This window comes from Vipera ursinii (assembly GCF_947247035.1).
Source record: "Vipera ursinii genome assembly, chromosome: 2".
Taxonomy (NCBI): domain Eukaryota; kingdom Metazoa; phylum Chordata; class Lepidosauria; order Squamata; family Viperidae; genus Vipera; species Vipera ursinii.
Genome location: NC_139513.1, coordinates 284,903,803 through 284,916,807, shown reverse-complemented (window position 1 = coordinate 284,916,807; position 13,005 = coordinate 284,903,803). Strand labels below are relative to the sequence as shown.

At 48.7% G+C, this 13,005-nt stretch overlaps 1 protein-coding gene across 4 annotated transcripts in view; it reads left to right on the top strand.

Annotated features, from left to right (window-relative positions):
* CNTFR (ciliary neurotrophic factor receptor) overlaps positions 1 to 13,005 on the top strand; it is a gene marked incomplete at its 3' end in the record, with an annotated part of 319,967 nt that overhangs the window by 283,088 nt on the left and 23,874 nt on the right. For all 4 annotated transcript variants that reach the window (XM_083354881.1, XM_083354879.1, XM_083354878.1 and 1 more), the window contains 2 exons: positions 5,480 to 5,597; positions 7,713 to 7,879. In XM_083354881.1, the coding sequence (XP_083211007.1) occupies positions 5,480 to 5,597; positions 7,713 to 7,879 (285 nt within the window). The remainder of the gene's footprint in view (positions 1 to 5,479; positions 5,598 to 7,712; positions 7,880 to 13,005) is intronic.

Here is a 13,005-nt window from a genome sequence, read left to right as displayed (position 1 = left end):
TCCTACTTTACAAAGCCAGCTATGCTATGCCAGCTTACAAAGCCCTAGTAAGACCACACTTGGAATACCACATCCAGTTCTGGTCAACACAATATAAAAATGATGTTGAGACTCTGGAAAAAATGCAAAGAAGAGCAATGAGAACGATTAGGTGGACAGGAGGCTAAAATGTATGAAGAATAGTTGTAGGAACTAGGTATGTAGTCTAACGAAGAGAAGGACCAGGGGTGACGTGATAGCAGTCTTCCTATATTTGAGGGGCTGCCTGTTCTCCAAAGCTCCTGAAGGCAGGACAAGAAGCAACGGATGGAAGCTAATCAAGGAGAGAAGCAACCTAGAACTAAGGAGAAACCTCTCTGACAGTTAGAACAATTAACCAGTGGAACAACCTGCCTCCAGAAGTGGTGAATGCTCCAACACTGGAAGTTTTTTTAAGAATAGACTGGACAACCAGTTGGGTATGTCTAGTCCAATGAAGAGAAGGATGAGGGGTGACCTGCTAGCAGTCTTCCAGTATCTCAGGGGCTGCCACAAAGAAGAGGGAGTCAACCTGTTCTCCAAAGCACCTGAAAGCAGGACAAGAAGCAACGGATGGAAGCTAATCAAGGAGAGAAGCAACCTAGAACTAAGGAGAAATTTCCTGACAGTGAGAACAATTGATCAGTGGAACAACCAGCCTCCAGAATTTGGACAGTCATGTGTCTAAAATGATATAGGGCAGTGACGGCGAACCTTTTAGAGACCAAGTGCCCAAACTGCAACCCAAAACCCACTTATGTATGGTCAGGTGCCGGGTGGGCGTGGCCCATTGGGTGGGTGTGGCCCATTGGGTGGGTGTGGCTGCGGTGGTAACGGCAGACTGGGTGGGACTAAAAAGTTCAATCAATTCCAACTTTGCGAGACCTTTTTTTTTCCCCGAGAAATTGAAATTGATTGATTGATTGAACTTTTTTTTTTTGCACACGGCGGCGGAGGCCTAAAGTGAAAAGGTTTTATAAAACCCAGCTGAAGGCCTAAGACTGGGGCAACGGCGCACATGCCCACAGAGAGGGCTCTGTGTGCCACCTGTGGCATCCATGCCATAGGTTCACCACCACGGATATAGGGTCTGCTGCTCAAGCCAAGGGTTGGACTAGAAGACCTCCAAGGTCCCTTCCAACTCTAATATTCTGTTTTTTAAATGTTGCCTTGACACAGGCAGGATTTGCCAGATCAGAGACTCTGTCTGGTTTGAGGGCTGGAGTGAAGTGACATTTTTCTCTTCCATGCAAAGATTGGCCAATGTCAGTTAGATAAACAGAAATGATGATCACCCCCTTAATATTAGTCTACTAATTGCATAGATTGGACCGTAGAATTGACAGACGATTAATGGAATCGTTAATGGCTTGGAAATTGAACAAGCTTGCTTGCAGGGATTCCTGTCTCCGTGTCAAGATGGATGAATAACCCAGGAAGGCCGCTAAAAATTAAACACCGTTTGTTATTATCCACTTGGCCAAATGTCAGGGTTACATTCATGCAGAGACCAAGCTGTCTGCTGCCCCGGCGGCTTCTGTTTGCATAAAGCCAAATTTAATACGGAGGAGAAATTAAGGCATTTCACAGGGTAGGAAAGATAGGATAGAGATGGTTTATAAATCTAATTTAAGGGGAATGAAAGGGTGACAGAGAATGACATTAAGACTAAATTGAGGCTCTCAGTGCTTCCTGGCCAAAACATCACTGCACTACACCAAAAAGAAGGAAAAGAAGCAGAGATTCGGGGATGATTAACTCTGTTTGATAATAGAGTAGCTGGACGTAAAGAAGGCCAGCAGCAAACCTCCGTGCCATGAAGGTAGTCCTCAATTTGGAGTCCTAGTGGATGTTCACTTAAACATGAGCCAGCCGTGTGCAGCAGCAACAGCCCAAAACACCAATGCAGTCCTAGGCTGCATTAACAGAGGGATAGGAGACAGGAATCCCAAGTGTGGCCTTACTAAGGCTTTGTAAAGCGGTACTAGAACTTCACGTGATCTTGACACTTGGGATACCACATTCAATTTTGGTCAGCACATTACAAAAAAGAGATTCAGACACTGGGAAAAGTGCAGCGAAGAGCAACAAAGATGTCTAGTCCAAGGCTTTTCAACCTTTTCACCCATTGTACCACTTTTAGGATATGGCAACATCCGAGTACCACCAGTCGCCTAGCAAGGTGTCAAAAACTTGACCAAAAAAAAAAAGGAAAAAAGTGATGAAGTACAGGTAGTTCTTGACTTACAACAGTTTGTTTAGTAACTGTTCAAAGTTACAATGGCACTGAAAAAAGTGGGGCCCCCCAAGCCACAGCCGAGCAAGACACCTGCCTGCCCATCCAGCGGCACTCATCCTTCTGTCCGAGGTTTTCATTGTTGTAAGCATTTCTGTTGAGGATTGGCAGCGGCAGGTGGGGTGGGGGTGGGGGGTTGGTTTTTATTCTCCCCCACCTACGCTGGGTGGTTGCAGCAGGTTTTGGTCACTTCACATGACCCTGGGACACTGTGACCGTCATAAATATGAATCAGTTGCCAAGCACTTGAATGTAAATCACAAGACCCTGGAGATGCTGCAACATTCCAGCTGATCGGCGCTTCTTCTGGGCTCAGCAGAAGCGGCCGGATCAGCGCTGAGCTCCAGCTGGAGCCTGGCACTTCCACTAAGCCCAGACAGCCCCGAAGAAGCGCTGATGCTGGGACTTCCACTGAGCCCTGACAGCCCTGCAGCTCCAGCCGTCTCTCGCTGAGGCTTCTGCCGTGCTGCCACCGGTTCAGCTCATTCCCCTCCCCCACTACCACTTCTCTAGGATGGTCACGTACCACCTGCCAGGTGCCAATGTACCACAGGTGGTACCCATACCTCTGGTTGAAAAGCCCTGGTCTAGGAGACAGGAGGCTGAAACATAGGAAGAACGGTTGCAGGAATTGGGTATGTCTAGTTTTACCAAGAGAAGGACCTGAGGTGACACGTTAGCATCTTCCAATATTTGACTAGGGGAGACATGATAGCAATAGCAATAGCACTTAGACTTATATATCGCTTCACAGTGCTTTACAAACCCCTCTGAGCAGTTTACAGAGTCAGCCTCTTGCCCCCAACAATCTGGGTCCTCATTTGACCGACCTCAGAAGGATGGAACGCTGAGTCAACCTTAAGCCGGTGAGATGATAGCGGTCTTCCAATGTTTGAGGGGCTCCTACAAAGACAAGGGGGTCAAACTACTTTCCAGAGCACCAAAAGGCAAGACGAGAAACAACAGATGGAAACTAATCAAGAAGAGAAGCAACCTGGAATTAAGGAGAAACTTCCTAAGAGTGAGAGCAATCAACCAGTGGAACAGCTTGGCTTCAGAAGTTGAAGGTGCCCCAACCCTGGAGACTTTCAGAAAGAGACTTGGACAATCACTTCTCTGAAATGACATTACAGGGTCTCCTGCTCAAGCAGGGGGTTGGACTAGAAGACCTCCAAGGTACCTTCCTACTCTATTATTCTATGTTCTGTGACTTATGAGCACATCTGAGCTTGATCTGAAATGGCAAGACATGGGTCTCAATGAGGGCATTGCAGCCCAGCCCACCCCCACCCCCCACCTCCGTTGCTGTAGCCAGGCATGAGAAGGGCCGCACGGGGCACACTTGACCTCTTGATCTAGGCTTGTAATTATTGGGGATGGTTTGTGGTTCAGCCTGTGGCAGGAAGACATTCCTTCTCCTAACTAGTGGGGGTCATGTGAAGCCATCAAGTGGATGACTGTGTGAGCAGAGTAGCTTGCGACTAAGAATTGCTATGTGGAATAACTTAATGTAGGACTCTCCCCCCACAAAAGAAGCCCTCCTCTTTTGGGGGGAAAATAGCATCTTCTGCTCTTCTCTCTGGAAGACTTAACTAAGCCCCAGGTGGAGTCCTTGGTGCTCTCTGAGCTTGGCGCTTTTCTTGTAGATGTTTCATTACTTGACTAGGGAATATCATCTAGTGCTAGAAGGGAGTGGGGTTTGTGGAGAGAAGGATGAGGATGAGGACAAGAATTTATTTTTTTTATTTATTTTAATTCCATTTATATCCCGCCCTTCTCCGAAGACTCGGCTTACAAGCTTAGCAGTAGCCTTCATTCTATGTATATGCCTGCTTATTAGGGCTTTCACACACACCCCAAGCGGCATTATTACAAAGTCAGCTTAATTGCCCCCAACAATCTGGGTCCTCATTTTACCTACCTCGGAAGGATGGAAGGCTGAGTCAACCTTGAGCCTGGTGGGATGCGAACCTGCACTAATTGCAGGCAGCTGGTGTTACTTAGGGAGGCATTAGCCCACTGCTCCACCAAGGCTCTGATTGTGGGGTCCTTGGCGCTCTCTAAGCTTGGCTGTTTTCTTGCAGACGTTTCATGACCCAACTAGGGAACATCATCAGTGCTAGAAAGGAGTGGGGTTCGCAGAGAAGAGGAGGAGGAGACAAAGAAAAGAAAGACGAGGACGAGAATGATTGTGGGGTCCTTGGTGCTCTCTGAGCTTGGCTGCTTTCTTGCCGACGTTTCATTACCTGACTAGGGAACATCATCAGTGGTAGAAGTGAGCTTTCTGTTTAGTTATAGTGGCTTGCCCTTTCAATGTCAGTGAGAGTATTGTTTTCTTCTTGGTGGTTCCTTGATTAAGCTGTGGTTTATTGTTTGATTGTTTGTCTGAGTTAGTAGTTCCTTGATTAGGTTATTGTTTTCTGCTTGATTGTTTGTCTGGTCTTAATCCCTGCTTATCTGGGTTTTGGCTGCCAGACAGGATATATTCTGGTCCTTTTGTTTGCTTCTGAGCTTTTTTATTGTCTCTTTTGAACGGTGTCTAATCTCTATTTATTTCTTTGTGTCTATTGATGGCTGATTTGCCTGGAAATGCCAGGCAAATTCCCTAGCATTTTGGATTTAGCTTGATCTAGGATGCTCACGGTTTCCCAGTTGAAACTATGGTTGAGTCGGTCCTTCTGCTGTGCAACAAAAAAGTCTTTGGACTGCTACCGTATTTTCCGGCGTATAAGATGACTGGGCATATAAGACAACCCCTGACTTTTGAGAAGATTTTCATGGGTTAAAAAGTCATCTTATACGCCGGAAAATACGGTAGTTGGTATTCACAGATACCATGAAATACTTACTCTCCTTGTATTGTGCTTTCATCGGGTGTATATTTATATTTGATGATTTTAACGTTTGTTTATGCTGTAAGCCACCCAGAGGCACATAGAAATGAGATGGGCAGAACATAAATTTAATAATAAATAAAAATGGGTATGTTCTGCTAGTCTTCCGCCTGTCTGTCCTACATGGTGGCTGTTACAATTCAACCCTGAGTTACAGAGCCTGGAAATTTGACCTCTCTCTCTCTCTCTCTCTCTCTCTCTCTCTCTCTCTCTCTCTCTCTCTCTCTCTCTCTCTCTCTCTCTCTCTCTCTCTCTTTTTCTCCCCACACAGCACCGCCCCGGGAGCCCAGTTTGATGTGCCGCTCCAACAATTACCCCATTGGCTTCTACTGTAGCTGGCACCTGCCCAGCCCGACCTACATCCCCGACACCTTCAACATCACCGTCATGTAAGTCGGGCTTTGGATGGACAAAGGAGAGTAAGCCAAGATCACAAACCATCATCCAGTGGGAAAAAGGAGAGAGGTTCCTGGTGCAAATCCCTTGGGGCTTGGTCTGGTCTCCTTTCCAGCCATCTGGGCCTTTAGCCTTGAACCCCAGACGGAGGGGGGGTGGGGGCAGGGGACAAGCCTGGTCCTGCCAAGGGGGCTCATTTCATACTGAGGGGCCAATACGTGGTTTCTAGGCCCGTGCCTCGGCACGCCTATTTTCCAATGAGACAGGAAAATCATTTTATTACCATTTATTCAGAATATTCTGGATTCCTCTCATTCAGACAGGGATGCTCCATCCTCGGCTTTCATTCTCTTTTATAGTTAAGACATCAAAGGAGAACTAAAAGAATATTGATTGGACAGGACAAAAGTAACTTCCCCTTTGCCTAGGAAATCAGTTACATGGAGTCAAACATATTACATGAAGCAACACGCGGGCATTCGTTTGAATGAAGTCTGACGAAAGCAGGGGCGTAAAATTTAAGATGTTAAGGGGGGTGGGGAGTCATATGGTTGTTTGGAGAGACAAGCCAGGTACCAATTAGCTCTAACAAGCTTTCTCTTCTCAGAAGACACACTCCAGACATCTTATTAAAACAAACCCGGCCTCACCCTATCCTGACCTGGGGAACAAAAGCAATTTTTTATCTTTTCAGTTTAAGAATGTTAGAAGTTATCCATCCATCCATTCTACATTCCCCGTCGGCAATGGCTGAATAAACCATTAACACCATTTAAAAAGAGAGAAAAACAAGTCAGATTAAAATACAAAATCACTATCTTAGTTAGCAAGTACAACAATACTGTAAAGTCCAGGTTGTTGGTACTACAAAGTCCATCCTCAATACTTAGATGCATCCTAGGAAGCCAGACCTTGCGGGGGGGTGGGTCTGTGGGGGGGGCAAATCCAGTTTGCACGTCTCCAGTCAGTTGGAGGTCCAGAACCTCAGATGTGCAAAATGGTTGCAACCACAGAATTACAGGTAGTCCTTGACTTACGACCCCAACTGAGCCTAACATTTATGTTGCTAAGTGGGACATTTGTTTGGTGAGTTTTGCTCCAGTTTACGACCTTACGATCTGCAGTGATTCGCTTAACGGTTGTTAAGGTTAGTAACCCGGTTCTTAAGTGAATCTGGCTTCCCCTTTGACTTTGCTTCTCACAAGGTCGCAAAAGGGGATCACTTGATCCCGGGACACTGTGACTGTCATAAATACTGAGTCAGTTGCCAAATGTCCGGATTTCGGTCACGTGACCCTGGGGAAAGCTGCAACAGCCCTAAGTGTGAGAAGCGGTCATAAGTCACTTTTCCCAGTACCGTTGTAACTTTGAACGGTCACTAAGCGAACTGTTGTAAGTTGAGGACCACCTGCGCAGCTGAGGAAGGTTTTTCTGAATGTTTTTCAGGGAGCTACCCTGATCTGGAGCTTTAAAGTTTTCTCTTCTAGTCTTTAATGTGTTATATAGCCTTACTTTAACAAAACGTTTACGATTATGACCATTTTTATGGTATTTTTTGGTGAGCCTCCCGTAGCTGTTAAGGAAATGGAGCTCCTTTCCTAAATCAGATAAATCAACAAAGAAAACCTGGTTAACGAGATGCAGTTCCGGACTTCGCATGACAAGCTGTGCCTCAGGAAATAAAGTCTATCAGGGTTTCCCAGCCTCTGCAGCTTGAAGATGGGTGGACTTCAACTCCCAGAATTCCACCACCACCCCGCCGCCAAGTGTGCCTGGCTGAGGAATTCTGGGAGTTGAAGTCCACAAGTCACAAAAGCGCAAAATTTGAAGACCCCTGCGCTAGACCCATATGAGAAGGGCATAAGTCCCTTTCCCACAGGAGGAGTGGGCCGGTGGGGGGGGGGGCAGCAGAGGGTTGCCAATGCTGGAGGGAGCACCAAGATGTCTGATGTGGGGGGGGTTCCCTGCAGGGGGGCCCACAACAGGGTGCAAACAGTCCAGAGGGCAGCCATTCAATCGGGAATGGCAGTTGTGCCCCTCTTTTGCATGCGTATGTCTCCCTGAGGTCCACCCTGACGTCTTTTTCTTGCCCCACCCCCCCACCCCAGACACGACTCCCAGGAGATCGTCTGTGAGAAGGACACGGGTCCCAAAAACAGGTGCTACATCCGCTACCCCCACCTTTTCTCCACCAAAAAGTACAAGGTGATCCTCATCGTCACCAACGCCCTGGGCAGCAGTTCCACCAGCATCTCCTTTGATGAGTTCACAATAGGTAAGTGCAACGGGCGTCCCCTGCCCCATTTCAGAAGAGAATGCAGAATAACAGAGCTGGAAGGGACCTTGGAGGTCATCTAGTCCAACCCCTTGCTCAGGCAGGAGTCCCTATACCATTCCAGACAAATGGCTGTCCAGTCTATTCTTAAAAACATCTAATGTTGGAGCACCCACAACCTCTGGAGGCAAGTAGTTCCACTGGTTAATTGTTCTCACTGTTGGGAAATTTATCCTTAGCTGTAGCTTGCTTCTCTCTTTGTTCAGTTTCTATCCATTTTTTTTCCTTGTCTTGCCTTCTGGTGCTTTGGAGAATACGTTGGTCCCCTCTTCTTTGTGGCAGCCCCTCAAATACTGGAACACCGCTATCGTGTCTCCCCATGTCCTTCTTTTCATTATTTTATTTTTATTTATTTTAATTCCATTTATATCCCGCCCTTCTCCGAAGACTCAGGGCGGCTTACAAGCTTAGCAGTAGCCTTCATTCTATGTATATGCCTGCTTATTAGGGTTTTCACACACACCCCCAAGCGGCATTATTACAAAGTCAGCTTAATTGCCCCCAACAATCTGGGTCCTCATTTTACCTACCTCGGAAGGATGGAAGGCTGAGTCAACCTTGAGCCTGGTGGGATGCGAACCTGCACTAATTGCAGGCAGCTGGTGTTACTTAAGGAGGCATTGGCCCACTGCTCCACCAAGGCTCTTAAACTAGACATGGCCAGTTCCTGCAGCCATTCTTTATATGTTTTAGCCTCCAGTCTCCTAATCATCTTCGTTGCTCTTCTCTGCACTCTTTCCAGAGTCTCAACATCTTTTACTCTTGTGGCAACCAAAACTGGATGCAGTATTCCAAGTGTGGCCTTAGCAAGGCATTGTAAAGTGGTATTAACACTTCAAGTGATCTCGATTCTATCCCTCTGTTAATGCTGCCTAGGACTTCATTGGCTTTCCTTCCCTCCCACCCCAGGAGCTGACAGTTAGAACAATGAACCAGTGGAACAACCTGCCTCCAGAAGCGGTGAATGCTCCAACAGTGGAAGTTTTTAAGAAGAGACTGGAAAGCCATTTGTCTGAAATGGTATAAGGTCTCCTGCTTGAGCAGGGGGTTGGACTAGATGACCTCCAAGGTCCCTTCCAGCTCTCTTCTTCTGTTATTTTGAGATCCTTTAAGAAGGGGCTGGGATGAGCAACCCCCTTCCAGCCAGTTCCTTTCTGGATTCCCCAGTGGGAAGTCCCCTGCCTCACAGCGGGTCCGAAGAAAACATACCAACCTACCAGCCAAGTGGCAAAGAGGGGACGTGGTTTTTACATCTGTCCTCCGCCAGCAATTAGCCAACAACTGCGAGGAAGAGTCATGCACCATTTCCATTCTAAATTGCAGCAGGAAGAGACGGGGGGGGGGGTTTGCCTTGGCATTTTTGCTGCGTCTCCCTGCACAGGGCTGCTGAAGTCCCATCTCTGTCCCGGGGTCGGGGTGGGGGGGGAATGGCTCACTTAATGACACCTTGGGATGCAGGGGGTGGGGGGAGGGGGAGGCACTGAGCTGAAATGGCCAGGTGCTGGATACAGGTAGTCCTCAACCTACGACTGCAATTGAGCCCCACATTTCAGTCGTCAAGCATCTGACACCACCAGCAGAGCCCGGAAAAGGGGGATCAGGGACGGGTTTCCAAGAAGTTATCAGGCCAAGGGTCTATCAAGGATCCATTACATACATTAACAGAATGACACTGGGAAGGGACCTTGGAGGTCTTCTAGTCTAACCTCCTGCTCATGCAGGAGACCCTATGCCAGAGGTCCCCAACCTTTGGGGCACCAGGGACCGGTTCCGTGGAGAGAGGTTTTTCCACGGACCGGAGGATGCGTGGTTTTGTGTGCTGCCTGCATCCCACGGATGGGGCTTTGCTTGTTTGTGCGGACCGCTTGCTGGCATGCCACGGTCCGGTACTAGTCCACAGACCGGGGGGGCGGGTTGGGGACCCCTGCCCTATACCATTCCAGACAAATGGCCCTCCAATTTCTTCTTTAAAATCTCCAGTGGAAGAGCACCCACGACTTCGGGCGTTGTGTTTGGGACGTTTGGGAAAGCTTTGCAAGTGTGACTTTGTGGCTGGCAGGGAGTTTGTGTAAGCCCTCTTGCTGGATCCTGGGCTGTGGTGTCACCACGATAAAGGCGAACGCAGCTTTGACAGATGGTGTTTGCGTTCTTGATGCAAATGCAGCAGGAGACAGAAAGGGAATTCTCCAGCCCCGGGTTTACTAATGGGAGCCATGGGCAAATTACAGAAAGCAAACACCCGGCATTAAAAATGTAACATCCTGACGGTGTTAATTATTCTCCACATCAAAAGCCATCGGGGCAGATGCTACTGCTGCGGCTGCTGTTGTGTCATGTGACATGCAGATGATGAGCTAAAATGTGCCAAGGGAGATATCTGAGCATCTTGGAGTTTCAATTGCTGTGGGGGCAGCACGATGGGGTTCTCTCTCTCTCTCTGGGCCCCGCACTATTTGGAGGTTCAAGGAAAGTATGGCAACCAGACCAATGGGGGACGGTGGGCAAGGAGGCACCAAGGGGACAAGAAGGAAAACCAGATGGGGCAATGGAGACGCCAGGCAAGGGACAGAACTCACCAACCTGAGCTGGAGGATGAGGCCAGTCGCTCTTGGGTCAGAGATGTCCAATTTCCTTGTTCCGTGAAGAGCAGCTGTCGCCCCAACAGAAATGCTGGTGGGACCCATTTTTTGCTCGCGTTTCTGGGACCTTCTCTGCAGGATCTCCAGGCAGAGTCCTTGCTTGGCAGTAGAGCTGAGAAGTTGGCCCAGGGTTGGAGAGCTGCCGCTGCTCCTAAGGCCATCCCAGATTTCCATCCCCTGCAGGCTCCAGTTCCCCATTCTTCTCTGCCTGATGGGACCATTCCAAGTTTTCTTCTGCAGAGTTCGTGATAGGACTGGCTGACAAGAGTCACCCAGCCAGCTTTCATGCCTAAGGGGGCACTAGAACTCACTGTCGCCTGGTGAATGGCCCAAAGTCACCCAGCTAGCCTTCGTGTCTAAGCGGGGGGGTGTAGGGGGGGACATTCAAAACCAGAGCACGTCCACTCTTGCAGTGAATTGGGTGCTCGATAGACCCTCGGCCTGATACCTTCTTGGAGACCCACCCCTGATCTCATTTTGCTTTTTCGCCCCACCCCCACCCCTGCAGCCCCCTCCCCGGAACGCTCTCCTCCCCACGCCTGCATGGCTGCCCTCCACCAGAGCCCTCTGTTTCCACCAGAAGGCCTCCACCTCTGTGCAGCTCAGTGAAACCAGAACTGGAGTGAGATCAGGGGAAGCCAGGTTAGCCAGCTTCACACAATACCTGCTGGGGGAGCAGCTGGAGGAGAGCTGCAGTTTGCAGACCTTCCCTTTCTCGGGGTCTTCTGCTGGGCCAGCCCGCCTTTGAGTCCTGAGGCTCAGAACCGCCTCTGCGCTCCATTGCAAAAGTCTGGGGCCCTTCAGCTTTGCTCCTCAGGAAGAAAGACCAAAAAAAAAATCCTTGCATTTAGGATTTTCTTGATGGAACTGGATCTATGAACTCTTTGAAGGGAAGATGGGGTGGCCTACTGATTTTGCAGGCCAGGCCTGGCTCTGGAAAGGTAGCAGAGGTGCATCGGAGAGCCTCTTCCGGCTGTGCCTTGTCCCTGAATAAGGCCCACAGGTGTGGGAAGGAGGGGAGGGAGGGAGGGAGGGAGGGAGGGAGGAAGGAAGGAAGGAAGGAAGGAAGGAAGGAAGGAAGGAAGGAAGGAAGGAAGGAAGGAAGGAAGGAAGGAAGGTTCTTCTGACAGAAGGAAGGGATGGAAGAGGGAGGGGAGGGAGGGAGAGAGGAAGGAAGGAAGATTCTTCTGACAGGAAGGAAGGAAGGAAGGAAGGAAGGAAGGAAGGAAGGAAGGAAGGAAGGAAGGAAGGAAGGAAGGAAGGAAGGAAGATTCTTCTGAAGGAAGGGAGGGAGGGAGGGAGGGAGGGGAGAAAGAGGAGGAAGAAAGGAAGTCAACCTAGCAGGGATAAAGTTTATCCTGTGGCCATTTCTGTAGATTTTATTTATTCTTGATTCTCGATGGTTTAGATTTCAAAAATTATAAATCAAAACAATTTAAAAACCAACATGGAACGTTAGGACAATGACGACATCCACAAAATAAGTTGTTGTTGTTAGCTGCGAAGTCGTGTCCGACCCATCGTGACCCTATGGACAACGTTCCTCCAGGCCTTCCTGTCCTCTACCATCTTCTGGAGTCCATTTTGGCTCACGCCTACTGCTTCAGTGACTCCATCCAGCCTCCTCATTCTCTGTCATCCCCTTCTTCTCTTTCCCTCAACCTTTCCCAGCATTAGGCTCTTCTCCAGGGAGTCCTTCCTTCTCATTAGGTGGCCAAAGTATTTGACTTTCCACTTCAGGATCTGGCCTTCTAAAGAGCAGTCAGGGTTGATCTCCTCTAGGACTGACCGGTTTGATCGCCTTGCAGTCCAAGGAACTCGCAGGAGTCTTCTCCAGCACCACAGTTCAAAGACCTCAATTCTATGGCGCTCAGCCTTTTTTATGGTGCAACTTTCACTGCCATACATTGCAACTGGGAAGACCACAGCCTTGACTATACGCACTTTTGTTGGCAGGGTGAGGTCTCTGCTTTTTAGTGTGCTGTCTAGATTTGCCATGGCTTTCCTCCCGAGGAAATAGTGTCTTTTAATTTCTTGGCTACAGTCCCCATCTGCAGTGATCTTGGAGCCCAGGAAAATAAAATCTGTCACTACCTCGTAAATAGGTACCAATACTTCAAAGGTACAAAACTGTGTTGATTAATCAACCAATGGTAAACGGGGCCCTGAAGACTTTCCCAGCCCCAGCTCCAGGTACATAGCCAACTTTTTAAAGCTTTGAGAAAGGCTAGCAAGGTTGGGGCCATTCTTATCTCCAAGGGCAGATTATTCCCTGGGGAGGGGCCGCTGCAGAAAAGGCCCCACCTTCCAGTCCCTGCCAGCTGATGCTCTGTGGCTGATGGGTTCTGCAGGAGGTCCAGCCTGCTGGATTACCTGCTGGGCAGGTAAAGGTTCCTGTCCCTCAGGTAACCCAATCCCAAGCCATGT